We start from the raw sequence: 25,254 nt of genomic DNA on the forward strand, positions 1-25,254 counted from the left end.
TTCACTCACACCTATCGGCTAGAGTAAGTTACATGGCTAAGTCCAAAATCAAGGGGTGGAGGAGAATGCTTTACCCACCATGGCGCTGTGGGGTAGATATGTGTAGTCTAGAGTCGACTGAGGGATTGGGGCTGATAAGCCACACTCACACAGGCCTAGAGTTAGGGGGTCTCTGGGCCCACAAGTCTTATGTTGGTGTTGGAGAAGGAGGCAATGAGATTGCTTCAAAAAATGTCAAAACAGGAAATGAACAGGACTTACCTGGTGGTCCAGTGGTTAAGACTCCAAGCTACCAAATCAGGGGGCCCAGGTTTAATCCTTGGTCAGGAAGCTAGATTCCACATGCTGCAACAAAGATCAAAGACCCCACCCACTAAGACAAATAAATAGATACATTTTTTTTAAAGGTGTATACAAGGGCTACAAAAAGGACAGAGTGATAGAGTTCAGTCTCTCTGGACCTGAGGATTTCGGGGTTGAATGTCAGGAGACATCTGTTTTGGGCCACTGAGACCTGAGATCCTGGGTCCCTCCTGATTCAAGGTTTCATGTCACTTTTGATCTGCATGTGTGGGTTTGCCCACAGGGTATAAACAGCCTGATCTGGCTGGGCTCCCCACCACTACAGATAGGCTAGGGCTGAGCTGAATTACATTTGAGTTGTGAAACAAAGAAATGTATTGTCACTTGTATCCAAGATTCTTTGGAGCAATTAATATCTGCCCTATACCCTAAGTGCCTGACACATGAAGTGAAGTGAAGTGAAAGTCACTCTGTCGTGTCTGACTCTTTGCAACCCCATAGACTGCAGCCGGCCAGGCTTCTCTGTTCATGGGATTCTCCAAGCAAGAGTATTGGAGTGGGTAGCCGTTCCCTTCTCCAGGGGATCTTCCCAACCCAGGTCTCCCGCATTACAGGCAGATTATTCACCGTCTGAGTCAACAGGGAAGCCTGAGAATATTGGAATGGGTAGCCCATTCCTTCTGTAGCAGATCTTCCCAACCCAGGAACTGAATCAGGGTCTCCTGCATGGCAGGCGGGTTCGTTACCAGCTTAGCTACCAGGGAAGCCCTGGCACATAGTGGATCCTCAATAAAATGGGCTCTGTTATCATGCATGACAGCATCACAGCCATGACAAGACCTTTCCTCTTCTGCTTTAGCAGGGGTGGGGGTGCTGTTGAAATCCCGTGGGGACACATGGGGGGAGGGACAGTGGGGAAGGGAAGAAGGATTAGAAGATTAGAAATACTCTTCTAGCTTGAGACTGGGGCCTCTGCGTCCCTCACATCTAGAGCCTGCTTCTCAGAGGGTTGTCTCCAGAATAGCCAGGTGCAAGGGGGTACTTGGAAGGTCCCAAAGGACTTGGAAAATCAACACCTTGGTCTGGGTGCCTTGTCATGCTCCCCTACCCCAGGACAGACTTGTCTCCTCTGTTGTCAGTAGGAAAACAGTGTGCAGAACGCTCCCTTCCTCCTCTCTCAGATTCCCTAAAAGGCCAAGTGGTCCCCAAAGAGAGGAGTATGGTTGTGGCTGGTGACCAAGACCCCTAAGTTCCCACTTTGCCTGAGAGGAGTCCCCCTCTCAGGCAAAGAGGCCCAAGGTTCCACATCTGCTTGCTCAAGTCCCGGAGTCGCAGGCCTTGCCGGGGTCTTCCCCTGCCTGAGAGGTCTTTCCGGTCTTGATGTTGTGCAAGACTGGTCTTCCTCCCCGACTAGCTTCCAGGGCAGGCAGTGGAGCTGAGGCTTTAGGAAAAGAGGAAGCAACCCCGAGCTGGGTCTCCTCTCCTGGAGAGACAGCAGCACTTTGAGCTCCTGGCCCTCCCCCATGTCCTCCTCACCTGTGGTTCTCCAGCTCTGCAGCCCTGTCCCTCTGTGGAGCAGGTACTACCATCCCCAGGCCTAGAGGACGAGCTGAGGCTTGGGAGCAGGGCTGGATTGGGATTTGGTGGAGGACACCTGGGTGTCCAAGCCCAAGACAAAGATACGCTCATAACCCAAAGGCTTGCACAACACCAAAGTTTCCCCAACTCATATCCCAACCCCCATCTAACCCTGACTCCTGCCCCGTCCAGCCTTGGTACTTATTCCACCCCTACCTCACCCTCCATTGCATCCCATCCCCAACCATTTAGTAACCATCATCTCCATCCAGCCCCAGGCCTGACCAGCACCCTCACCCAACCCCATCACTCTCACCTCCATGCCAAGACTAATTCCATTCCAAAACTCAGCCTAACCATCACTTTCACCCCAAACCAACTGCAGCCCAACCCTCACCTTCCCCTCAGTTTTCTTCATTCATTACCACTTCATTCATCTGAGCAAAGGCCCCCCCCGCACCATCCAGCATAGCTTGATGGGATGGGCATTCAGGCTAAGGGCATTTACAGCCAGATTAAGGAAAGAAATGTGACACATCTACTACCCATTTCAAAGCCGATAGACCTCATTTATGGATAATGTAGTTTTCCGAGTTAAATGGCCTACGTTTGGGACTTTCCATTATTATGAAGACAATGTGTTCCCAGAATCTCCCATCTGAACCTGCTTTCTGACCTGTTGAGCAGAGCGCTGAAACTGGCTTGGTCACCCTCTTTCCCTCCTTCTCCAACTTGAATAGGGAAGTTGGGAGAAGCTCTGGTACTGGGAAATAGAAACTGAATCCTGAACCCACGCACAGCTGCCTACAATGAAACTGCCTCTGTCCTTTCTTCCCCAGGCCAAACTTGGCCTCTGGGATCAGAAATCAGGGACTTGTGGCCCTAGTCGCCCTCCCAGATGTCCTGGGACACTTGGTCTCATACTTACCCACTCACTTGAGCAAACATGGGTGTCCCCCATGTGCCATACACCCCAACGCAGTGCTGATGTGTCTATCAGCTCTGAGGAGTGGGACTTTAAACCCTGTCTTCAGAGGGTCCAAGGCTTGGAGATTCTAGGATGAACCCTGGGACTGTGCTCTCCCAAATGGTCATTGCCTGAGGGCTACAGTGCTTCCCGTCCCCAGTATAGCCACCCCCTTCCCAGGAGCTGCAATCATCCGTCTACCATCTGGAGGTGCTAGGCGCCCACCAGACACCCCACCCAACCCGAGCCCTAGGGACACCTCCCTGTCAACACCAGGCTCTTAACTGGGACAAGGAGCTCCCTTCCTGGGGCTCTTCATGCCCTTTCTTTTTTTCAGGAAAGTTCTCTGGGCTGAGGCTGGTCTTTGGGGTAGAACAAGCTGAACCAATAAGCTGGACTCTGGTGGGACTGACCCCTTGGTTATTGGGACTGGGCTAAGTATAGGTGACATCTACAGGAAATGACTTTCGGTGGTTCTAGAAAGGGTCCTCTCAAAAACCCCTGCTCCATTCTGGGGTCAGTGTGTCTAAAATCCCACCATTTATCCTGTAGCTTCAGCATTCCTCTTTCCAGGGCCCCAAATGGGAGCAGCAGGGGAGCTGGGGACAATATGAACATTGGTGGTATCCCAGCTGTAGAGGAGCTGACCCTGATGCTCAGTGTGGCCCTGGGCCCCCGGGGCTTCCAGGACACAGCACCCAGGTCATGGGGCCCAGCCTGGGCCAGCACAAGCCAAGGACCAGGTGGGGAGGGTGTGAGTACATCTTCCAGGGAGAGGAGCAGGACTAGGACTGCCCAAAAGACTGAGGACAGGCCACTGGGCCTCACCAATGACCAGACCTGTCTTCAGGAACAGCCTAGCCAGGGGCCCCAGTCTCCTGAGGAACAGGGCTCTGCCTATTCTTCCCACAGTTTTGCCTTTGCTGTGCTCTCTCTAAGGACATCCCTCCTCTCTTCACACGGCAAGTCATCCTCACAGGCAACGCAGCGCCTCTCCAGGCTCTGTTCAGCCTCTCCCCAGGAGTGCCCTCTGGTAGCCACCAGAATCAGCTGGGCCCCATCCCTGAGACAGATGGACTTGGGACCGGAAGATATCATGAGTTTCCTGTCCCTACTTCCAGGTTCCCCAGGCCCTTCCCCTCACTCTGCAGGGTCAGCATTTAGGGCCAAGGAAGATTGCAAAGTTGACAATATGGGTTTTGTATGTGTATGTGGTAAAGTTTACTGTTTTAACTATTTTTTAAGTATGCGATTCGATGGCATTAAGTATGTTCATACTACTGTGTAACCATCATTACTATCTATTTCTGGAAGTTTTCCATCATCCAAAATAGAGACTCTGTACCTATTAAACATTAACTCCTCCATCCCTCCTCTTTCCAGGCCCTGGTAACTTCTATTCTACTTTCTACGAATTTGCCTATTCTACGTATCTCATACAAGTGGATTCATTTAATATTTGCCCTTTTGTGCTTGGCTTATTTCATGTAACATGTTTTCAAGTTTTGCCCATGTATGTAACATGTGTCAGAATTTCATTCCTTCCTATGGCTGAATACTATTCTGTTGTATGGATATATCACATTCATCTGTTGATGGACACTTGGGTTGCTTCTACTTTTTGGCTATTATGAGTAATGCTGCTGTGAACATGTGTGCAATTATCTATTTAAGGCCCTATTTTTTATTCTCTTGGGTATATACCTAGCGGTGAAGTTGCTGGATCATATGGTAATCTATGTCTGACTTTTTGAGGAAACACAAAACTTTCCCAAGGGGCTGCACCATTTCACATTTCTACCAATGGCACACGAGTCTTCCAATTTCTCCACAGCCCCGTCAACATTTGTTATTTTCTGGTCTTGTTTGTTTGTTTACAGTGTGAAGTGGTAACTCACTGCGGTTTTGATTTGCCTTTCCCTAATCAGGGGCTTCGCTGGTGGCTCAGAGGGTAAAGTGTCTGCCTGCAATGTGGGAAACTCGGGTTCGATTCTGGGTCGGGAAGATCCCCTGGAGAAGGAAATAGCAACCCACTCCAGTACTCTTGCCAGGAAATTCCCATGGACGGAGAAGCCTGGTAGGCTGCAGTCCATGGGGTCTCAAAGAGTCAGACACGACTGAGCGACTTCACTTTCTTTCACTTTCAATGACTACTGATGTTGAGTATCTTCTGATGGGCTTGTTGACCATTTATATATCATCTTTGGAGAAATGTCTATACAAGCTTTCAGCACATTTTTTCAAATTTAGGTTGTTTGGGGGGAGGGTTGTTGTTAAATTATAGGAGTTCTTTATATATTCCAGATGTTAATCCCTTATCAGCTATATGATTTGCAGGTATTTCTCTCCCATTCTGTGGGTTGAATTTTCACTCTCTGGATAGTATCCTTTGATGCAAAAAACATTTTTCATTTTGATCAAGTTCAATTTATCTATTTTTTTCTTTTGTTGCTTTGCTTTTGGTGTCATGCTTAAGAAATCATTGCCTGCTACTAGGTCATGAAGATTTTCACCTGTTTTCTTCTAACAGTTTTATGGTTCCAGAGGCACTCTGTGGTGAAGGGCCTGCCTTCCTGTGCATGGCATACAGTAGGCATATATCTCTTGTTTGTCAGCGATATGTCACGCGGGGTTCTTGTGTCCCCTGTCATACCAGACTTGCCCTGCCATGAACTCTAAACCCTCAAGGACCACACTCTCCTCTTGCCCACTGCTGCAGGGGGCGAGGGGCTCTGCACCGCTGCAGGACACATGTCCTCAGCCCCAAATCCTGAGAAATGGGTGCTCACAGCTACAAAGAACAAGGCAAATACAGAAATGGCTCTAGGGTGGCTAGAGACCCCAAAGGGAAAGTTTCAGCTAGAAGCCACGTTGAAGACTGAATAAGATTTCAACAGGCAAAGATCATTTGTGGTGAGGCCAGAGCTGGATAGCTGGAGAGCTTGTGGGCAGACACGACCAGCCCCAGGGTGGGAACTGGTCGCAGGGGGAACAGTAAATGGGGGCAGAGCTGGCAGTAGGAAAGGAAGGCCTTTCGGGGATGTAGGGGAGCCACATTTCATGGGCAATGGGGACCCATAGTAGGTTTTTGAGCAAGGGAGGACTCTTGAAGTCTACAGTTTTCTAAGTGCTCAAACTCCATTATGGTCTACAACTGGTAAGACTGGTGGTAGGGAGACAAATCTCAAGTAAGAAACCATCATTTTTGCTGGATGCCTTGGAGTAAGTCATTGTGCCTCTCTGACCTCCGGTTGCTGGTGACTTGGGCAGCAGGGAGGGGGCAAGGAAGTGAGGGAAATAGAGAAACAGCTGTTCATCTTTGAAGAGGCTGGGAAAGCAGAACTTAGGGTGGGGCCAAGCGACAGACAGAGGATTTTCTGGGGCCACCAAGTGAAGGCATTCCTGGACACAGCGTGAGCTGGGAACATGGGCTTCTGGATCCCAACTGGCAGCTGCCCTGACCTCTCACTGGGTCAGCCAGCATAGTGTGTGGGGAAACAGGACTGGCATCCCAGCAGGCTCTGAGACCGAGGTTCCCTAGGAGACCCCTGTGTGCCCAGCACAGTGCTCACCCACCTCATAGGCAACAGAACCAGCGTGAGAACCTGCTATGGACTTCTTGCTCCAGCTCCTCCTCCTGGCCTTACCTATCCCAGCAGGTAAGCTTTGCTGGCCTTTTCCTTCTTGCAGGGCCTGGCCTCGGCGAGCCCAGCCTCTGTTGGCCTGGGCAGACTGAACTGTATCTGGTCACAGATTTAGCTGCTGAGGTTGAAGGAGGGCATGAGGAGGCAGTGACAGGGAACAGGGACCCTCTCTGAGGTGCCCAGAGGGGTTGCATTGCTGGGGGCCGGGCAGGATTTGAGAGTGCGTCTGGGACACCTTCTGGGGGGCAGAGCATGACCCCAGGGCTGCATTACACTCTTTCTTGTCCTATCTCACCCTCAGACCTGACCTCGTGGGGCGTCTCCAGTCCCGACACCGTGCAGGGTATAAAGGGGTCCTGCCTCGTCATCCCTTGCTCCTTCAGCTTCCCTGCCAGTGTGAATGTGCCCCACGGCATCACAACCATCTGGTACTATGACTACTCTGGCCAACGGCAGGTAGTGAGTCACTCCACAAACCCCGAGCTGGTGCAGGCCCGCTTCCAAGGCCGCGCCCAGCTGCTGGGGAATCCTGAGCTGGGAGCGTGCAACCTGCTGCTGAAGGACCTGCAGCTCGAGGACTCGGGCACCTACAATTTCCGCTTTGAGATCAGCGAGGGCAACCGCTGGGTAGATGTCAAAGGCTCTGCAGTCACCGTGGCAGGTGAGAGCAGGCTCACCGGCCGGAAGGGGCTCCAGGCTGCTCCTGGCCCCACTGGCTCACAGCCCCAGCCCTGGTCCTAAACCCAAACCCAAACCCAGCCCCAATCTTGGCTGCAGTTCCAGCCCAGCCCTGTGCCCCCTGGCATTTGCCCCCAGTGAACCCCTGGCTTTCTCCTTCCCCTTGAAGTCCCGTGCCCCGGGCTGAGGTCTCCAGGGCAGGAGGTCTCAAGTATGGTGAAGGGGAGCCCCCAGCCTCCTGTCTTTGTCCTCAGAGGAGCTCATCATGCCCACCATTGCCTCTCCGGCTGAGCTGCGTGAGGGCATGGAGGTGGACTTCAACTGCTCCACTCCCTACGCATGCCTGCAGGAGCCAGTCACCCTGCAGTGGCAAGGCCAGGACCCTGCCCGCTCCACCACCTCCACACTCCAGAAGCTTGAGCCCACAGGCATCCACCACCTGGTGACCCTCCACATGGCCCTGTCCTGGCAGGACCATGGCCGCACCCTGAGCTGCCAGCTCTCGGCGGCCAGCCGTAGGACTCAACGCGAGATTCACCTCCAAGTGCAGTGTGAGTGAGCGTGGTGGGTGGGGTGGGTAGCGCATCCTTGTTATTGAGCTCATACACATCTGTGGTTCCCCAGTGGAAACCATCCCTTTCAGGCCTGTAGAAATAGCCAGGCTATGCTTGGACCTCCAGGGTGGAGCAGGTGGAAAGAGACGGCTAAGCCCCAAGAGTAGTATTGAAAGGCTCCCTCCACTTCCAGTCCCTGAAGCTAGGCTGGGCAGGGAAGGGGAGACTCAGCCAGAGAACTGGGGGTTGGGCAGTAGGGGCCCTGGGATTTAGACCAGCTCTGGAGGAGGAGGAGGAAGCCAGGGTTCATCCCTTTCCTGCCACTCACACTCCATGACCAGGGGAACACTTGGATATGGCAAAGAGACAGTGGGAGGAATTCCAAGTTTTCACTTGATTATGCATCTTCCCATCACAGTAAAGACAGGCAGCCTGTTCTAGAACAACTGCCTTACACAGGCATCAGGCTGCTGGCTTCACCATAGACTAGATGAGCAAACTTTGGACAAGTTACTTGCCTCTCAGAGCCTCTGTTTTCTCACCAACTCTCTGTGGTGGAGGTAATAATAAATGATAAATACATTTTATCTCACAGGATTGTTATGAAAATTAAAAGCATCAAAAATATTAGTTTCTATTATTTTCATACTTACATAGATTAAGGACTTGAAAATACTAGCTCATTTTTTGTTTTTTTTCCACACTGCATGGCTTGCTTTGGCGGGAGGAGAAGGGGACAGCAGAAGATGGGATGGTTGGATGACATCACCAACTCAGTAGACATGAGTCTGAGTAAACTCCAGGAGTTTGTGATGGACAGAGGCCTGGCATGCTGCAGTCCACGGAGTCACAAAGAGTCAGACACGTCTGAGCAACTGAATTGAACTGGACTGAACTGCATGGCTTGTGAGATTTCAGTTCCCTGACTAGGGACTGAACCCGGCTCATAGCAGTGAAAGCCCAGAGTCCTAACTACTAGGCAATCAGGGAACTCCTGAAAATACTAGCTTTTATTAGCATAGTTACATAGAGAGAGGCTTTAGAAAAAGATTTAAAGAAATGCAGTTTCTTTGTATCGTTGGCATCTCCCAACAAATGAGTTAACCATTCTCAGAGAGAATTTGACTCTGCCTTTAGCCATTGCGTTAGGTGGTTTGTCCTTTGCCAGCAGCTGCCACAAGCCACTAAAGCAAGCAGTGTGCCCATGGCCCTCAGATAGAAGAGATGGCAATGGACGTGTCAGGGGCAGAAAGCCATTGAAGGCAGTGCAAGCTGAATGCTATGCCAAGCATCACGATATCAAGCCGTCAGTAGAGAAGGACAGGAGCAGGCTTCCTCACAATGTACGGCCAGTGCCTGCCCTGGACAGGGGACTAATGGGAGTTCCAGTTTATCTGGGTGGGCTTCCTTAGGGCAGAGTGTTGAAAGGGGAGTGGAAAAATGCCCCTGCCTTCCCTGGGCACCATACTCGACAACCCCTGTCTTGCCTTGCAGATGCCCCCAAGGGTGTGGAAATCCTCCTCAGCCCCTCGGGGCGGAACATCCTTCCAGGGGATCTGGTCACACTCACCTGCCAGGTGAACAGCAGCCACCCTCAGGTCAGTTCCGTGCAGTGGGTCAAGGATGGGACGCACCTCAAAAACCGGAGTCATGTACTACAGTTGCCCCGGGCAGCCTGGGCTGATGCTGGCGTCTACACCTGTGAAGTTGGGAATGGCGTGGGCTCTTCGGTCTCACCTCCTGTCAGCCTCCACATCTTCAGTGAGTCCTGGGTGAGCCTGGGTCTTGACCAGAGGGTAGGGAGGCATCCAGGCCATGGGGGCTGAGGGAAACGAGGCCAAGGTGCCTCCTGGGATGCCTGTGTGGAGTTCCGGCTTGGCTTCTGACAGGTGACAAACCTCCCTGGCAGTGAACAGGGCAAAGAGATGCATGGCCAGTCCAGGAGGCTCCTCCTCAGAGGGGTGTGGCGTACAGCGTGCAGAGGTTTAGGCCGACGGGCCGCAACCCTGAGGGGTGGGGCCTGGAAGTCACCCGAGTATCCCTCAGTGAGCTCTCTGCTGCCCCCACAGTGGCTGAGGTCCAGGTGAGCCCAGCAGGCTCGATTCTGGAGAACCAGACTGTGACCCTGGCCTGCAGCACGCCGAAAGAAGCGCCCAGGGATCTGCGCTACACATGGTACAAGAACCACGACCTGATGAAGGACACCCACAGTCACATCCTCCAGCTGCACTCAGTCACCAGGGCCGATACAGGCTTCTACTTCTGTGAGGTGCAGAATGCCCAGGGCAGAGAGCGCTCTGACCCAGTCAGCGTGGTGGTGCGCCGTAAGTGGTGGGGACGAGGGCCCTGGAGCTGGGAGCCAGGCCAAAGATTAGAGCCCCGCAGGAGGGCTGGGGTCCTGGGCCGGGGTGCCCTTGAGCTCACATCTGGGCAAGGCTTTGAATTCCCCAGGCCTCAGTGTCCTATTTTAAACAACTTTTTATTTTGAAATAAGTTCAAATGTAAAAGTTGCAAGAAAAATACAAAGAATTATCATATACTTTTAACCTCGATTCCCATTTTTTAACATTTGATTTTCTTTCTAACAATATATTATACATGTGTGTATATATGTACTCACATACATATATGTATGTGTATTCAGAAGCACATATATGTGTGCACACTTGCACACATTTTCTCTACATAAACACTCTATTCACATGTGTATATACATATGTCCTCTATATGTATACATGAACACATAATCTATCTATCCATTTATATTCCTCAGGCATAATGGCCCTTTACTCCTTAATTTCTCAGCATGTATCTCCTACGGTCATTCTCATGTATAACCATAGTACAACAATTGTATGTAGTCAAGAAACTTAACATTCATACAAGATCATTATCTAATTTACAATCCATGTTTAAATTTTACCAGTTGGCCCAATAATGTCCGTTATGGTAATTTTTTTTCTGGTTTAGGATTCAATTCAGGATCTTGCTTTGCATGAAGTTGTCAAGTCTCTTTATTCTTCTTTATTCAGTCTTTCCTTGCCTTCCTTGACATTGAACCCTGACGAGCACAGGTCAGTTGTTTTGTGATATTCTCACCTTGCATTGGTCTGAATGGAGCAGACCAAGCCCATGCACCTGGGCAGGGATACCATGGACATGATTCTGTGTTTGTCTCCCTGTGTCACCTCAAGAGGCATGTGGGGTCAGCCTGTCTCATTGCTGGGAGTGTGGACTTGGATCATTTGGTGCAGTGCTGTCCTCTGCCAGGTTTCTTTACCAGTTTTCCCACCATTAAAGTGGGGTCTCTGGATCCCCACTCTCAGGGTGACTGCAAGGATTGACTAGGAAGACAGAATGATTTGGCCAGTCTGGGGACAAATAGGAGCTGCTGGGGTCACTAACTTTTCCCAGGGCATCATAGGACAAAGTAGGTGCAGGGGTCAGAGGCTATAAGAGGAAATCCAGGAATGCCCCTGTTGAGGGTAACAGGCCTGCGCCTCATCTCCATACAGACCCACCCCTCACCCCACGCCTAACTGCCTTCCTGGAGACGCAAGAAGGACTGGTGGGCATCATCCAGTGCTCTGTGGTCAGCGAGCCCCTGGCTACTCTGGTGTTGTCACATGAGGGCCTCATCCTTGCCTCGACTTCCGGAGAGGGTGACCAGAGTCCACGCTTCAGTGTCTACTCTGCCCCAAACTCCCTGCGTCTGGAGATTCAAGACCTGGGGCCAACTGACAGTGGGGAGTACACATGCTCAGCCACCAATTCCCTTGGGAATTCATCCTCCACCCTGGACTTCCATGCCAATGGTAAGATGGTCCCACTGGGGCTGGTAGAAGGAGCCTGAGGAGGAGGCCTGCTCTGGCCTCTTCCTCCTGAGAACTGAGAGGGCTCAACCGAGGGCCTGACCTAGCTGGCTAAAAAAAAAAAAATCACATCAAAGATCTGAGCTATAATGTCATCCCAGTCTCAGAGTTTCCTGTAAGTCAAAACAAAATGGAAAACATGGCAGATTGAGTTATTCCTTTTGTATCCATTCTGACTCTGAACTTACAGGGTTTTTCAATGCACATTCATTTGTTTTTTATTTACTGAACATTTGGGGGCAGACTCTGTGGTAGGAGTCAGATGCAGAAGCCCAAATAGAGAGGTTGAGTCTCGGTGCACATGTTGCCCTTCCCTCCTTCTGAGGCAGGCATAGCTAATCGATCAAGCCAGGTATTTGACGTAGGCCTAGGATCTGGCCCAGAATGCTGCTCAACCATGCTGCAGCCAGCTACCAATAGATCTGAATTGGCATTCAAGGTCAAACCCTTCTGATCATCAAGAGATTCACAGAGCTGATGCTATGATGCTCAGAACTCCTGATAATTGAGTTGGGAGAAGCCCAGGAGGGCTTCCTGTAGTGGGTGGCATGGAGCCGCAGACATGCAGGGGAGCTGAGCTTTCTCCTCTCCTTCTCCCACTAGTGGCCCGCCTCCTCATCAGCCCGGCAGCAGAAGTGGCAGAAGGGCAGGCGGTAACACTTAGCTGTAGGAGCAGCCTGAGCTCAATGCCTGACACCCGCTTCTCCTGGTACCGGAACGGGGCCTTGCTTCTCGAAGGGCCCAGCAGCAGCCTTCTTCTCCCTGTGGTCTCCAGCACTGACGCCGGCTCATACCACTGTCGGGCTCAGGATGGCCATGGCACCAGCGGGCTGTCCTCACCTGCTGTCCTCACTGTCCTCTGTGAGTAGCCTTCCCGCCGGCCCCTGCCTGCTGTGGGAAGATCAGCCACCAGAGGCAATCAGCCCCCTCCTCCAGGCCCTCCTGACTCTGTCCTGCCCTGAGTCCAGATAGAAGGCAGCCGCAAACCTGGGCACCATGGACCTGACCACCCTAGCTGAAATATGGAGACCGAGTATAGGGCATCCCATTTCCCCATCCCAGTCCCATCAGAGCTCTGCCTCTAGCCTCAGACCCATCGTGGACACCATGTCCAAGCTTTATCCTCTGGGGCTGGGCCCTAGGCTGCACCCTCACAGGTGCAGACACAAAGGCAGAGCCTCCCCACACAGGGCCTGCATCGTGTCAAGGGTGGATGCTCCTGAGAGGCTGACCAACATTCAGGACACATTCAGCTTCCAGCACACCTTCCCTAACATGTGCAGGACACAGGTCCAGGGACTGTCAGGAAGAGCGGTCACCTCTTGGGGGTTTTCTAGTGTTCAGTGTGAGATCACCTAGGAGTCTTGGTCCCACTCTTCAGAAACTTCTAGGAGGAGGGCAATTTAGGCATTATCTGTTCTCCTGGGAGCTGGGTTGGAGATCAGAGATAAGAGACAGGCAGAGTCTTAGGGGAGGGGGTGTGAAGAGAGGACACAGATCGTAAGACACCCAGGGATTGCTCTGTAGGTACCCTGCCCAGGAGCACATGGCGGTTATGCAAGGTGGCTGCTAGCCCCTACAGTTTTAGCTCTGTCTAAGCAAGAAAAAGGCCCCCCTTCCTCTGGGAAGACTCAGTCCAGTGCTAACGCGTAGTTGAGCACACGGGCATGGGCTGAGGTCCTGCCATCCCAGTCCAGTGGTCCTTGTATAATGCACAATCTGCACAGCTGTTTGTGGCAGCTCTGGGTTCATGCCTTTGCTCAGTGTGTTTTGGGAGCCTAGTTAGCTTTGACTGCACCCCTGGGAGCCTGGCAGAGGCTGTGGGATAGTGCCCATACTCTTCTTTCTCCAGACGCCCCACGCCGACCCACGTTCACTGCCCAGCTGGACCCTGACACCGCCGGAGCCGGTCAGCGAGGCCTCCTCTTGTGTCGTGTGGACAGCGATCCCCCGGCCCAGCTGCGGCTGCTCCACAGGGGTCGCGTGGTGGCCTCTGCCCTGCCATCAGGGGGCAGCTGTAGCACCTGCGGGAGCTGTTCCCCACGCACAAAGGTTACCAGAGCCCCCAACCTGCTGCAGGTAGAGATCGAAGACCCGGTGCTGGAGGACGAAGGCGTGTACCTCTGCGAGGCCAGCAACGTCCTAGGCAACGCCTCTGCATCAGCGAACTTCAATGCCCAGGGTGAGGCAGGGGAGGGAGCAGGTCGCTTGGGATCAGGGGCTGGTGCTTGGGACCCTATTCATTTGCAACCCCCAGCTCCAAGGAGGGTCAATTGGGTGAAACCACCTCCTGTCAGCAGAGCGAGTTCAGTTTGCTCCCCTTGCCCCGTGGGCACCTAGAAGGGGCTCCTTCCCACCTGCTCCAGACGGGGAGGCAGGACCACTCACCCCGGGGACCGGGGGGAAGCCGTCAGGGTTGAGGCCTGTCTCAGTAAGCCTGTGCTGCCTGCTCTCCAGCCACCGTCCTGGTCATCACACCGTCACACACGCTGCAGGAGGGCACCAGAGCCAACCTGACTTGCAGGGTGAGCCGGGAAGCTGGCGGCCCTGCCAACTTCACCTGGCTCCGGGATGGGGCCCTGTGGGCCCAGGGCCCCCTAGAGACCCTGACGCTGCTGCCGGTGGCCAGAACAGATGCCGCCCTGTATGCCTGCCGCATCCTCACCGAGGCCGGTACCCAGCTCTCCACTCCTGTGGTCCTGCGAGTGCTCTGTGGGTGATAGGCAAGGGGATTTGGGCTCTTGGAGGGTGGAGGGAGTGGTCTGGGGGAAACAAGGCTGAGGTTGGGTTTGAGGAGGCAAGAACATGGCTTGGGTGTGGGCGCGTGCGGGCCAGGACTGCGTATCTGGAGGAGGACAGCCTGGCAGCTGAAAAGTGGTAAGCTGGGCAGGGACTGGCCTGAGCTCCCCACTGTCTCTACAGACCCCCCAGACCCTCCAAAGCTGTCTGCTCTCCTGGATGTGGACCAGGGCCACACGGCTGTGTTTGTCTGCAGTGTGGACAGTCGCCCTCCCGCCCAGCTGGCTCTGTTCCGTGGCGAGCACCTCTTGGCCACCAGCCCGGGGCCCCAGCTTCCATCCCGTGGCCTCCTCCAGGCCAAAAACACAGCCAACTTCCTGCAGCTAGAGGTCCAAGACTTGAGCCTTAAGGACTCTGGCAGCTACCGCTGTGAGGCCAACAATACCCTGGGATCAGCTAACACTTCCCTTTTCTTCCAGGTCCGAGGTGAGTGTCCTCTGTAGCTGTGGTGCATCCAAATGTCCTGGGGGCCACTCTGCATATGTATATAGAGATATGTAATATATGGGCTTCCCAGGTGTTACTAGTGCTAAAGAACCCCCGTGCCAATGCAAGGGATGCAAGAGATACAGGTTTGATCCCTGGGCAGGGAAGAGCCTCTGGAGGAGGAAATGGCAACCCACTCCAGTATTCTTGCCTGGAGAATCCCATGGACAGAGGAGCCTGGCAGGCTACAGACCATGGGGTCGCAGAGTTGGACACAACTGAAGCGACTTAGCACGCACATGGAATATGTAATGTATGTGTTAAGTCATTCAGTCATGTCGGACTCTTTGTGACCCCAAAGACTGTAGCCCACCAGGCTCCTCAGTCCATGAGGTTCTCCAGGCAAGAATACTGGAGTGGGTTGCCATTTCCTCCTCCAGAGGATCTTCCCGACGCAGGGATTGAACCTACATCTTTTATGTCTCCTGCATTGGCAGGAGGGTTTTTTGTTTATTTATTTATTTATTTTTTGGCAGGAGGTTTCTTTACCACTAGTGCCACTTGGGAAGCCCCATATAATGATCACATTTGTATATACATTGTTGGTTGCTGTTCAGTTGCTAAGTTGTGTCTGATTACACATATATATATATATGAATATATCCATATTTTTCATTTATCTCTCTGTATATATTCTTCTCTAATAATCCTGCCTAAGTGAATAAGCCAGAAAAAAACAAAGTTAATACCAATAATGCTGGGAAAAAAAACTTTTTTTTTTTCCTCCCACAGTGACAAGCATCAATTTTTGAACATTTTCCCTGGGACTTGGTTCTGTATATCCTATTTATCATACCCTTTTCACAGGCGGAGAAATTGAGAAATTTAGGGGCTTGCTCATGGTCACATGACCAGGAGGGGACCCTGCTAGCTCTGGATGAATTCAGTGCTGGTCTCTGGCACAGTCTGAGCTCTCAATCACCACTCTAGCTGTCCCTCCTTCTTACTTCCCCACCCTGCTCTCTTCCTGCCTCAAACCTGGGGGGAACCAGGGACAGCTCTTTGCCTGGTCTTCCATTCCTGGGCTCTCATGACTTGGAAATTGGGTGCAGAGATAGGCTAGAGAGAGCTGCTAATTTCCCCTTCCAAGCTGTTGGTCACCATGCTGAGGGCAGCTCATGATCAGTACCGTGGTCCTTGGTTGGACCTAAATCCCTACCATTTCTGTGCTTTATGGGGTCAAAACAACATCTGTCAAGAGCTAACACGTGCAGGTGCTATGCATGGCACTAGGGTTGGACCCAGGTAAGGCTCACCCTGTGGAAGGTGAGATATGATTGACAAAGCAAAACGATAACTCAAGGTGCTGGGCAGTGAACGCCAGGTCAGAACCAGGGCAAGGGAGTCAGGCGCAGGAGAGGAAGAGGCATGAAGCTGCAGTGGGGCCCTCAGCAGTGGTCTGGTGGGTGAGCAGTGGCTCTGGCACATGGGGTTGGGGTCTCGCTGTCCTCATGTGTACACAAACGCAGTCCCAGCTGCAGAGGGGTGTGGTGGAAGGCCCTCACCTGCCCTTGGTTTCTCCCTGCAGGAGCCTGGGTCCGGGTGTCACCATCGCCTGAGCTCCGGGAGGGCCAGGCTGTGGTCCTGAGCTGCCAAGTGCCCACAGGGGTCCTGGACGGGACCTCATACCATTGGTATCGAGATGGCCAGCCCCTCCAGGAGTCCACCTCAGCCACAATCCATTTTGCAGCCATAACTTTGAGCCAAGCTGGGGCCTACCATTGCCAAGCCCAGGCTCCCGGCTCAGCCACCACGAACCTGGCGGCCCCGGTCAGCCTCCATGTGTCTTGTAAGCACTTTGATCCCGTTCATGTTTCTTGGGGAAGGAGGGAGCCAAGCGCATGACTGGGGAAGGGGACCTTGAGCCCCTGGTCCTGGACTCTACTTCCGAGAGAGTCCTAGATGAGGGACCACCTGGTCAGACCCTGACCATCGTCTGCCTTGTGTAGATGCCCCTCGTCAGGCCACACTCACTACCCTCATGGACACAGGCCCTGGGCGACTGGGCCTCCTCCTGTGCCGTGTGAAGAGTGACCCTCCAGCCCAGCTGCGACTGCTTCACGGGGACCGCCTTGTGACCTCTACCCTGCAAGGAGCTGGGGAGCTTGTGGCCAGCTCTCCCCGGCTACAGGTGGCGGTGGCCCCCAACACACTGCGCCTGGAGATTCGCAATGCAGTGCTGGAGGATGAAGGCGTCTATACCTGCGAGGCCACCAACGCCCTGGGCCAGGCCTCGGCCTCAGCCACCTTTGATGCCCAAGGTCAGAATGGGGGTGTGAGTGGGTGGCTCTTTTAAGAGAAGAGGAGGTTGGAGAGGGTTCTGGAAGCCTGAGACACAGGCAGGAGGGCTGAACATCGGACAGTCTGCATTCCCACTCTTGAGGGCAGCAGTCTCCAAACTTGGTTTTCATTGAAGAACCTTTTTTAAAAACAGAATTTTACATGGATGCCCAGGGGATAAAACTAATCAGACAGGGGTCACTCAAGGAGAAACCACGGCAAGGCTTTTGAGGCCTGGGTTCCCCCAGGTGGTCCTCCAACAGGGTCAGGGAAGGCTCAGGGCACTCCAGGGAGAGCTCTGCGGGGGACCACCTGACAGGTGATGAGCTGTTGCCCAAGCTCCATCTCTGAGCCTCACTTACAGGTGGGTCACCTGTGCCTCCCAGAGGCTGAGAGGCTGCCCACCCTACAGATGGCTTGCCTTCCACAGCCTTCGTATTCCCTGGTGTCCCTGTGCCCTCTTCTGTCCCCAGCTGTGAGCGTGCAGGTGTGGCCCAAAGCTACTGTGCAGGAGGGGCAGCTGGTGAACCTGACCTGCCTTGTATGGACCACTCACGTGACCCAGCCCACCTACACGTGGTACAAAGATGGGCAGCAGCGCCCAGAAACTGCCCACTCCATCGCCCTCCCCAATGTCACGGTCGTGGATGCCATCTCCTACAGCTGTGGCGTGTTGATCCCTGGCCAGACACTCCGTCTCTCTAGGCCCGTCACCCTGGATGTCCTCTGTGAGTCTGGTTGCAGGCAGGGTGGAGCTTAGGAAGGAATAACAGCTTGTGGGGATCAGGGCACGGCCGAGTCCCATAGTCATCTACCCCAGGAGCTCAGTACCCAGCTGTACCTAGTACTGGCCAAGGAGCATTAGAGTTGGGGGGGGGGCATGGGGGCAGAGGAGCAGTGCCCCAGGTTGGGCAAGTGGAGGCCATTGAGGGCAGGGAGCCAAAGCCTTCCTGTTTTGAATGCCACCTGCAAACTGGCCTCCTTACCACTGTGTGAGCTGAACTCCTCTGCCTTTATGCATCACAGATGCACCCCGCAGCCTGCGCCTGACCTATCTCCTGGAGAGCCGTGGCGGGCAGCTTGCCCTGGTGCTGTGCACCGTGGACAGCCGCCCACCTGCCCAGCTGGTCCTCAGCCATGCTGGCCGCCTCCTGGCCTCCTCAACCGCAGCCTCCGTCCCCAACACCCTGCAGCTGGAGCTGTGGGAGCCCGGGCCCAGCGATGAGGGTCTCTACAGCTGCTCGGCCCGCAGTCCTCTGGGTCAGGTCAACACATCCTTAGAGCTGCGGCTAGAGGGTGAGGCAGGGGCTAGCCAGGGGTGGGATCAGCTACGGTGTCTCGCTGGACCCAGCTGACCCTGTCTTCTTGGTACAGGTGTGCAAGTGACCCTGGCTCCGTCCGCCGCTGTGCCCGAGGGGACCCCTGTCACAGTGAGCTGTGAAGACCCTGCTGCCCGCCCACCCGCCCTCTACGCCTGGTACCACAACAGCCGTTGGCTGCAGGAGGGGCCAGAGGCCTCTCTCTCCTTCCCAGTGGTTACACGGGCTCATGCAGGAGCCTATACCTGTCAGGTCCGGGATGCCCAGGGTACACGCAGCTCCCGGCCCACAGCGCTGCATGTCCTCTGTAAGCAAGGGTCCTTGCCTGGGGGTGCCCAGGGTGGGTGAAGGGCGCTTCTGGGCCCTGGTCTGGGTGGGCGCAAGGCTGCACAGGACTGAACCTGGGAATGGACGCTTGGGGAAAGACACAGGGGATGAGGGAAGATTCCTCAGGGTCCTCTGAGCCCTGCCTGGAGGAATCTGCCCACAGGATTCCTGAGAAGCTGTCACTCCCCAGAAGTGACCATTTTCCCAGAGGCTTCAGCCTCACCAATGCCAGGCAGGTGGGCAATGGCTAGCACAGGGTTTCCAAGCAAGACCCTCAACTCCGCCCTGCTCCACAATCCAGATGCCCCCCGGGACGCCGCTGTGTCCTCCTTCTGGGACTCAAGGACCAGCCCCATGGCTGTGGTACAGTGCACCGTGGACAGTGAACCACCTGCCGAGCTGGCCCTGGCCCGCAATGGCAAAGTTCTGGCCACCAGCAATGGCATCCATGGCTTGGCAGTGGAGACGGGCCATGTCCAGGTGGCCCGCAATGCCCTGCGACTGCGAGTGCAAGCTGTGCCCTCAGGAGACGAGGACACCTACGTCTGCACAGCTCGCAACTTGCTGGGCTCGGTCAGCACCTCCATGGGGCAGCTGCAGGCAGGTGAGCTGGCCAGGAGGCAGGAGGGGCGCCCTTGCTGTGGGGTCTGAGTCTGTGTGAGGGGTGGGGCTCCCACAAGAAGAAGCTGGCTGGCCTGACCTGATGGAGAGGAACAGTGCCCACTGGAGGGGGGTTGCTCAGGCTGAGGGGTAGAAACAGCCTGGCTTTTGGAGAGCTCCCTACAAGAGAGGTGGGTGGAGGTATGGCAACATCTCAAGGGGAGCATGGCTGGAGGGGAGACACAACCTTGCCCTCAGAGAGCCCAGACTGTGGGTGGGAGCACAGACCTGCCTTTGGGGAAACTGGGAATGGGAGGACAGATCCAATCTTACCTTCAGGGAGCTCAATTTGAGGGACAAGGTGCAGACCCATCCTTGGGGAGTTCAATCCAAGGGCAAGACACAACCTTATCCATCAAAAAGCCTGAATTGATGAGAGAGGGAGGCATCGTTTTGCCCCAGAAGTCCCCAGGGCAAGGAGGAGAGGTAACCCTGTTCACAGTCTGATGGGGGAGACACAGTCCCACCTTTGGAGATCCAGATCCCATATTATGCACAGAGGATAAGCCAGAGGTTGCAGCTCCCACAGGTCTACAGACCCCAATCACGTCTGGTCCTGCAGGTGTGCATGTGGTGGCCGAGCCAGGGCTAGATGTGCCTGAGGGCACAGCACTGAACTTGAGTTGTCACCTCCCTGGTGGCCCTGGGCTCATGGGCAACTCCACCTTCACTTGGTTCTGGAATGGCCGGCAGCTACACACGGAGCCTGTACCCACCCTCGCCTTCACCCACGTGGCCCGCGACCAAGCTGGAATGTACCACTGCCAGGCTGAGCTCCCCACTGGGGCCACCGCCTCTGCTCCAGTTACCCTCCGGGTGCTCTGTGAGTGTCACATCCTTGACATCCTCCCCCTGCCTCAGTCTCCCCACATCTCACATGCCCATTTCAGGTCTTCCTCCTCTTCTGTCTGCAAAAACCAAAGACTTCACAGCAATGGAGTCCTGGGTCAGAAGATCCCCACTGACTGGTGTGTGATCCTGTGCCTCTCTACCTTGGTTTCCTTATCTGTAAAATGTCAGTCCCCTCTCCTTGTGAGGGGTCCAGGAGGTAGAGCATGCAGAGTGCCTGGCACACAGTAAGCCCTCATAAACCTTAGCCCCTATTTTATTCCTCGCAAGGGCCCCACACCGTATTAGTCAGCTATTGCTATGTAACAAGCCACCCCAAAACCTAGTGCTTAAAACAGCAGCCACTTTTATTTGCTCACAAGTCTATGGGCCAGAAATTTGGGCTGGGCTAGCAGTTCTGCTGGTCTTACATCATGTGGCTGCTGTTATTTCAGCTTCTTGGCTGGCAAATGGAGTGGGCTGTCGGTTGGGCCTCATGTGTCCAGCAGGCCGGCCTGGGCTTCCACATGGTTGTTTTCCAAGGAGAGCAGAAGCTGCAAGGCCCATTGAGGTCTAGCCCTGAAGTCACACAAAGTCACTTCTGCCTTCAAAGGCAATCACAGATTTAAAGAGTGAGGAAACAACCTCTACCTCTTAATGGAAGGAGCAGCAGTCACCTTGCATGGGATACAAGGAGGGGAGGAACTGTGTAGTTGTTTCTGCAGTCACCACACTCCCTGTCTTCCTACAGATCCCCCCGAGACACCCACGATGACAGTTTTTGTGGAGCCTGAGGGTGGCATCCAAGGCATTCTGGACTGCCGAGTGGACAGTGAGCCCCTGGCCAGCCTGACCCTCCACCTCGGCAGTCGGCTGGTGGCCTCTAGCCAGTCCAAGATTGCTCCTGCCAAGTCACACATCCATGTCTCAGTCACCCCCAATGCCTTGAGGGTGGTCATAGAGGAGCTGAGGCCCAGTGACCAGGGGGATTATGTGTGCTCCGCCTCTAATGCCCTGGGCTCTGCCTCTGCGGCCGCCTACTTTGGAACCAGAGGTGAGAGCTCCCACCCTATCTCCTAGGCCGTTCTGCACAAAGGCCCAGTTCTCAGGTCCAGAGGCTTCCTTCTGAGGTCTTTCCTGAATCCCTTCTGCTTGTCTAGTCTAGACTGATTGCTTGAAACTCCTTGGCATATGGAAATTTCCAAGAGAAAGTAGAACTTAAAATAAGTTTCATCTTGGGGGAGTCAGTTTGGGAGGGAGGATCAGAAGCCTGGAGCCACAGCCACCCCCTAAGCCTCACTTCGTGTTCCAGCCCTGCACCGCCTGCAGCTGTTCCAGCAGCTCCTCTGGGTCCTGGGGCTGCTGGCTGGCCTTCTCTTCCTACTGCTGGGCCTGGGGGCCTGCTACACCTGGAGGTGGGTCTGGAGCTAGAAGGTGAGCAGAGTAACCTCATCCTTCCCCCATGTCCCTCCCACCAAATTCACAAGCTCCATACTTTCTAGCCTGTCCCTCTCCTTCCCCTTGCTCCAAATTTGGGAAGCCCATCTAAAATTGTCTCTAAATCTATCTTTCTGTAGTTTTCTTCTTTCCTTTTCTCTGCTCTCTCACTGCTGAAGAAAGGACTGGGGAGGAAGAAAGATCAAGTAGCCTACTCTCCACAAATCTCCCCCACAGCTCTGTGTAGCGAGCAGGGTGTAAGCTTACAGGGTGAGGGGATGGAACGGGGGCAGGTGGGGGAGGAGAGAGGCTCTCTGAGTCCACTCTTGTCCTTGCAGAAGGAGGCATTTTCATAAGCTGAGAGAATGTGAAAATTCAGTGGAGATGGCTTCTCAGAAGGAAATCATGCAGGTAATCCCTTCACCATGTGGGCACATGCAGACACAGTACTTGGCTAACCAGCACTGTGGGGCTAGCACCGAGAGATTTTTCTCATTTATAGGACAGTGCTTGGGGCTGGGGGAGATTGGAGAGAGAGCAGAGACCCAGCACCCCCTGGGAAGACAGTGGGAGCCATATTCTGAATAGGGCAGAGCAGCCACGGGCTTGCTGCATGGCTGCCTGAATAACTGGAGCAGCATTCTGAACTGAGCAGCGTCGCCTCTACTTCCAGGACACATCTTGCAACACGGGACCCCACCTGGGTTTTAGGGTCTCTCTTCCTCACCTGATTCAGCAGGGGTGAAAGTCTGTTTCCCCTCGCCCGTGGTGTGTCCCCTTCTGTAGATAACCCATTTGGCGGGCCAGGGCTCCCAGGCACATTTCAGCCATGCACACTCTCCGATCCCCTGGGGACCCATACCCAGGGCTGGGGACTTGGAGGACTGCCCTCCAGAGCTAGAGGTCAGGTGATGACTGCTCCCAGAGTCCTCCAGTGACCAGTTTTCTTGGTGGGAAGCTCATTGATCCTGATGTAGCCACATCTTGGACCTCATGTTGGGCTCTGCCCCTGAGTTGACCTGTGGTGTTTCCTGCCTTTAGGAGGAGGAAGTCACCAGAATCTGTGATGACTCGGGCCCTGTGAACAATGCGGCGTTGGGTTCTGACTCCCTCTGAAAACATCTCTGTGGCATCTGACTTTCTATGACCTGGCTTCAACCACCAAGAAAAATGGGTGGTGAGAGGTGGTGGTGAACCTCAATCTACCCATAAGGGTGTTGACCCTGGACAACTGTGAAGAGAAATGAATTGATCACATTGTCTATTTCTCTTTCTCTCTTCTCTGGATCTCATCTCTCTATTTACCTTCCAATGCACTACCTCTTCACATCTTCTTCCTCCAAGCTCACCTTGGATTTCTGGGATGGATTAGAATATAAGAGCTTTCTATATCATTACAAGCTGGTCAAGGCACCCTATAGTGACTAGAATACAAGCTAGGCTGCTCTAAAAAGACCAAATACAGTAACTTCAACATGAAAGAATTTGATTTTTCTCTCTCATACTAGTCTGGGTATGTTATGGTGGTTTAAGATGTTGGAGCTCTGGACTCTTCTCTTTTGTTTTTCTCCATCCCTAAAATGTTGCTTTTGATTGTGAAGTTCACAATGATCCCATTGTGCTCATACTCCTTCCAGCAAGAAGAGGGAAGAGTGGAAGTGAAATGAAAGGCACACTCATTCCTTCTGGATACAATCCAGAAGTTCTGGCTGGAATTTTGTCATATAGCTACTCCAAGCTGCAAGGGATTTTGGGAAATGTAGTTTTTATTATAGTTCCAAAGGACTCCCAGCTATGGACTCATCCCTGAGACTTTGAGAACATTGATGAGAATGCTGCCAGCAGGCCATATTCTGTCTCAGTGCCCATCTACTGAAGGCCAGGGTATGTCATTGTCCTTTCTGGTCATGAGTCCTGGAGTCTCACACATTAAGACTGAGAAAGTCAAGAAGGATTCGTGGTCCCTAGGGAGAGGGAATGCCAGGCAGTCGAGTTGCCAAACAGGCATCTTGTGCCAGGCCTAGCCCTTGAAAGAAGAGGTGCTCCCATTTACAATCCCCACCCCCAGAGAGTGTGGGGAGCAGACATGGTATCAGCATCCTTGTTTCTGCTCCAAGTGCATTCCTGTCCACGATCAAGTGAGCTCACATCCTCTTCCTGGAAGTGTGTGCACCAGGGGCTACTAAGACAAACAAGGGTCACTAAGAAAGAATAACATGCCCCTAGGGAAGTCAGTGCCTGAGGGGAACCAGTTCTCAGGTGGGCTAGTGACAGATGACAGATGACAGATTATCCTGGTGGCAGATGGTGGGAGGAGCACAGAGCTCATCACTCTGGGATTTGAGATGACAAATGTGAAGGGAAGTGGGAAGGTGGCATAGAAGATAACAGGTTGGGAAGAGATTGGAGGCCAGGTGAGCTTCATGCAGCCGTAGATGGACTCTTCTGGTTCCAGGTCCCATTCTTATTAGTGCCCAATTGCCAGGCTCTTCCTGGAGCCTATCAAGCATGTCCTCCCAATAAACATACATCCTGTGACATAACTGGAATGAATCTTTTTCTTGAAAGACAACTGCTGGACTGGAACACAGAGGATTAGAATGTAAGTGGTGTTTCTTCTGGAAGACTGCCTGCTGAAGGCAGCAGTGGGTGCAAAGTACATAACATTTACCACAAACTACCTTCAGTTCAGTCGCTCAGTCGTGTCCGACTCTTTGTGACTCCATGAATTGCAGCACACCAGGACTCCCTGTCCATCACCAACTCCCGGAGTCTACACAAACCCATATCCATCGAGTTGCTGAAGCCATCCAGCCATCTCATCCTCCGTCGTCCCTTTCTCCTCCTGCCCCCAATCCTTCCCAGTATTAGTGTCTTTTCCAATGAGTCAACTCTTCATATAAGGTGGCCAAATTATTGGAGTTTCAGCTTCAGCATCAGTCCTTCCAATGAACACCCAGGACTGATCTCCTTTAGGATGGACTGGTTGGATCTCCTTGCAGTCCAAGGGACTCTCAAGAGTCTTCTCCAACACCACAGTTCAAAAGCATCAATTCTTTCACACTCAGCTTTCTTTACTGTCCAACTCTCACATCCATACATGACCACTGGAAAAACTGTAGCCTTGACTAGACGGACCTTTGTTGGCAAAGCAATGTCTCTGCTTTTTAATGTGCTATCCAGGTTGGTCATAACTTTACTTCCAAGGAGTAAGCGTCTTTTAATTTCATGGCTGCAGTCAACATCTGCAGTGATTTTGGAGCCCCCCCCAAAATAAAGTCAGCCACTGTTTCCACTGTTTCCCCATCTATTTGCCATAAAGAGATGGGACCAGATGCCATGATCTTAGTTTTCTGAATGTTGAGCTTTAAGCCAACTTTTCCACTCTCCTCTTTCACTTTCATCAAGAGGCTTTTTAGTTCCTCTTCACTTTCTGCCATAAGGGTGGTGTCGTCTGCATATCTGAGGTTATTGATATTTCTCCCAGCAATCTTCATTCCAGCTTGTGCTTCTACCAGTCCA

The 25,254-nt window shown here is 53.2% G+C and overlaps 1 protein-coding gene across 1 annotated transcript; it reads left to right on the forward strand.

Moving 5' to 3' along the window:
• The first annotated feature begins 6,213 nt into the window (after positions 1-6,213).
• SIGLEC1 (sialic acid binding Ig like lectin 1) lies at positions 6,214-24,263 on the forward strand. Its single transcript, XM_065921506.1, has 21 exons — positions 6,214-6,507; positions 6,794-7,153; positions 7,425-7,721; positions 9,219-9,485; positions 9,794-10,048; positions 11,240-11,539; positions 12,200-12,457; positions 13,449-13,778; positions 14,054-14,308; positions 14,519-14,821; positions 16,410-16,670; positions 16,831-17,142; positions 17,635-17,889; positions 18,188-18,457; positions 18,536-18,787; positions 19,109-19,411; positions 20,030-20,290; positions 21,047-21,349; positions 21,608-21,710; positions 22,071-22,143; positions 22,774-24,263. Exons 1-21 carry the CDS (start codon positions 6,459-6,461, stop codon positions 22,846-22,848), a joined length of 5,142 nt encoding a protein of 1,713 aa, XP_065777578.1. The 5' UTR covers positions 6,214-6,458; the 3' UTR covers positions 22,849-24,263.
• The last annotated feature ends 991 nt before the right edge of the window (positions 24,264-25,254 follow it).

The sequence above is a fragment of the Muntiacus reevesi genome, chromosome 2 (genome assembly GCF_963930625.1).
Source record: "Muntiacus reevesi chromosome 2, mMunRee1.1, whole genome shotgun sequence".
Classification (NCBI taxonomy): Eukaryota; Metazoa; Chordata; class Mammalia; order Artiodactyla; family Cervidae; genus Muntiacus; species Muntiacus reevesi.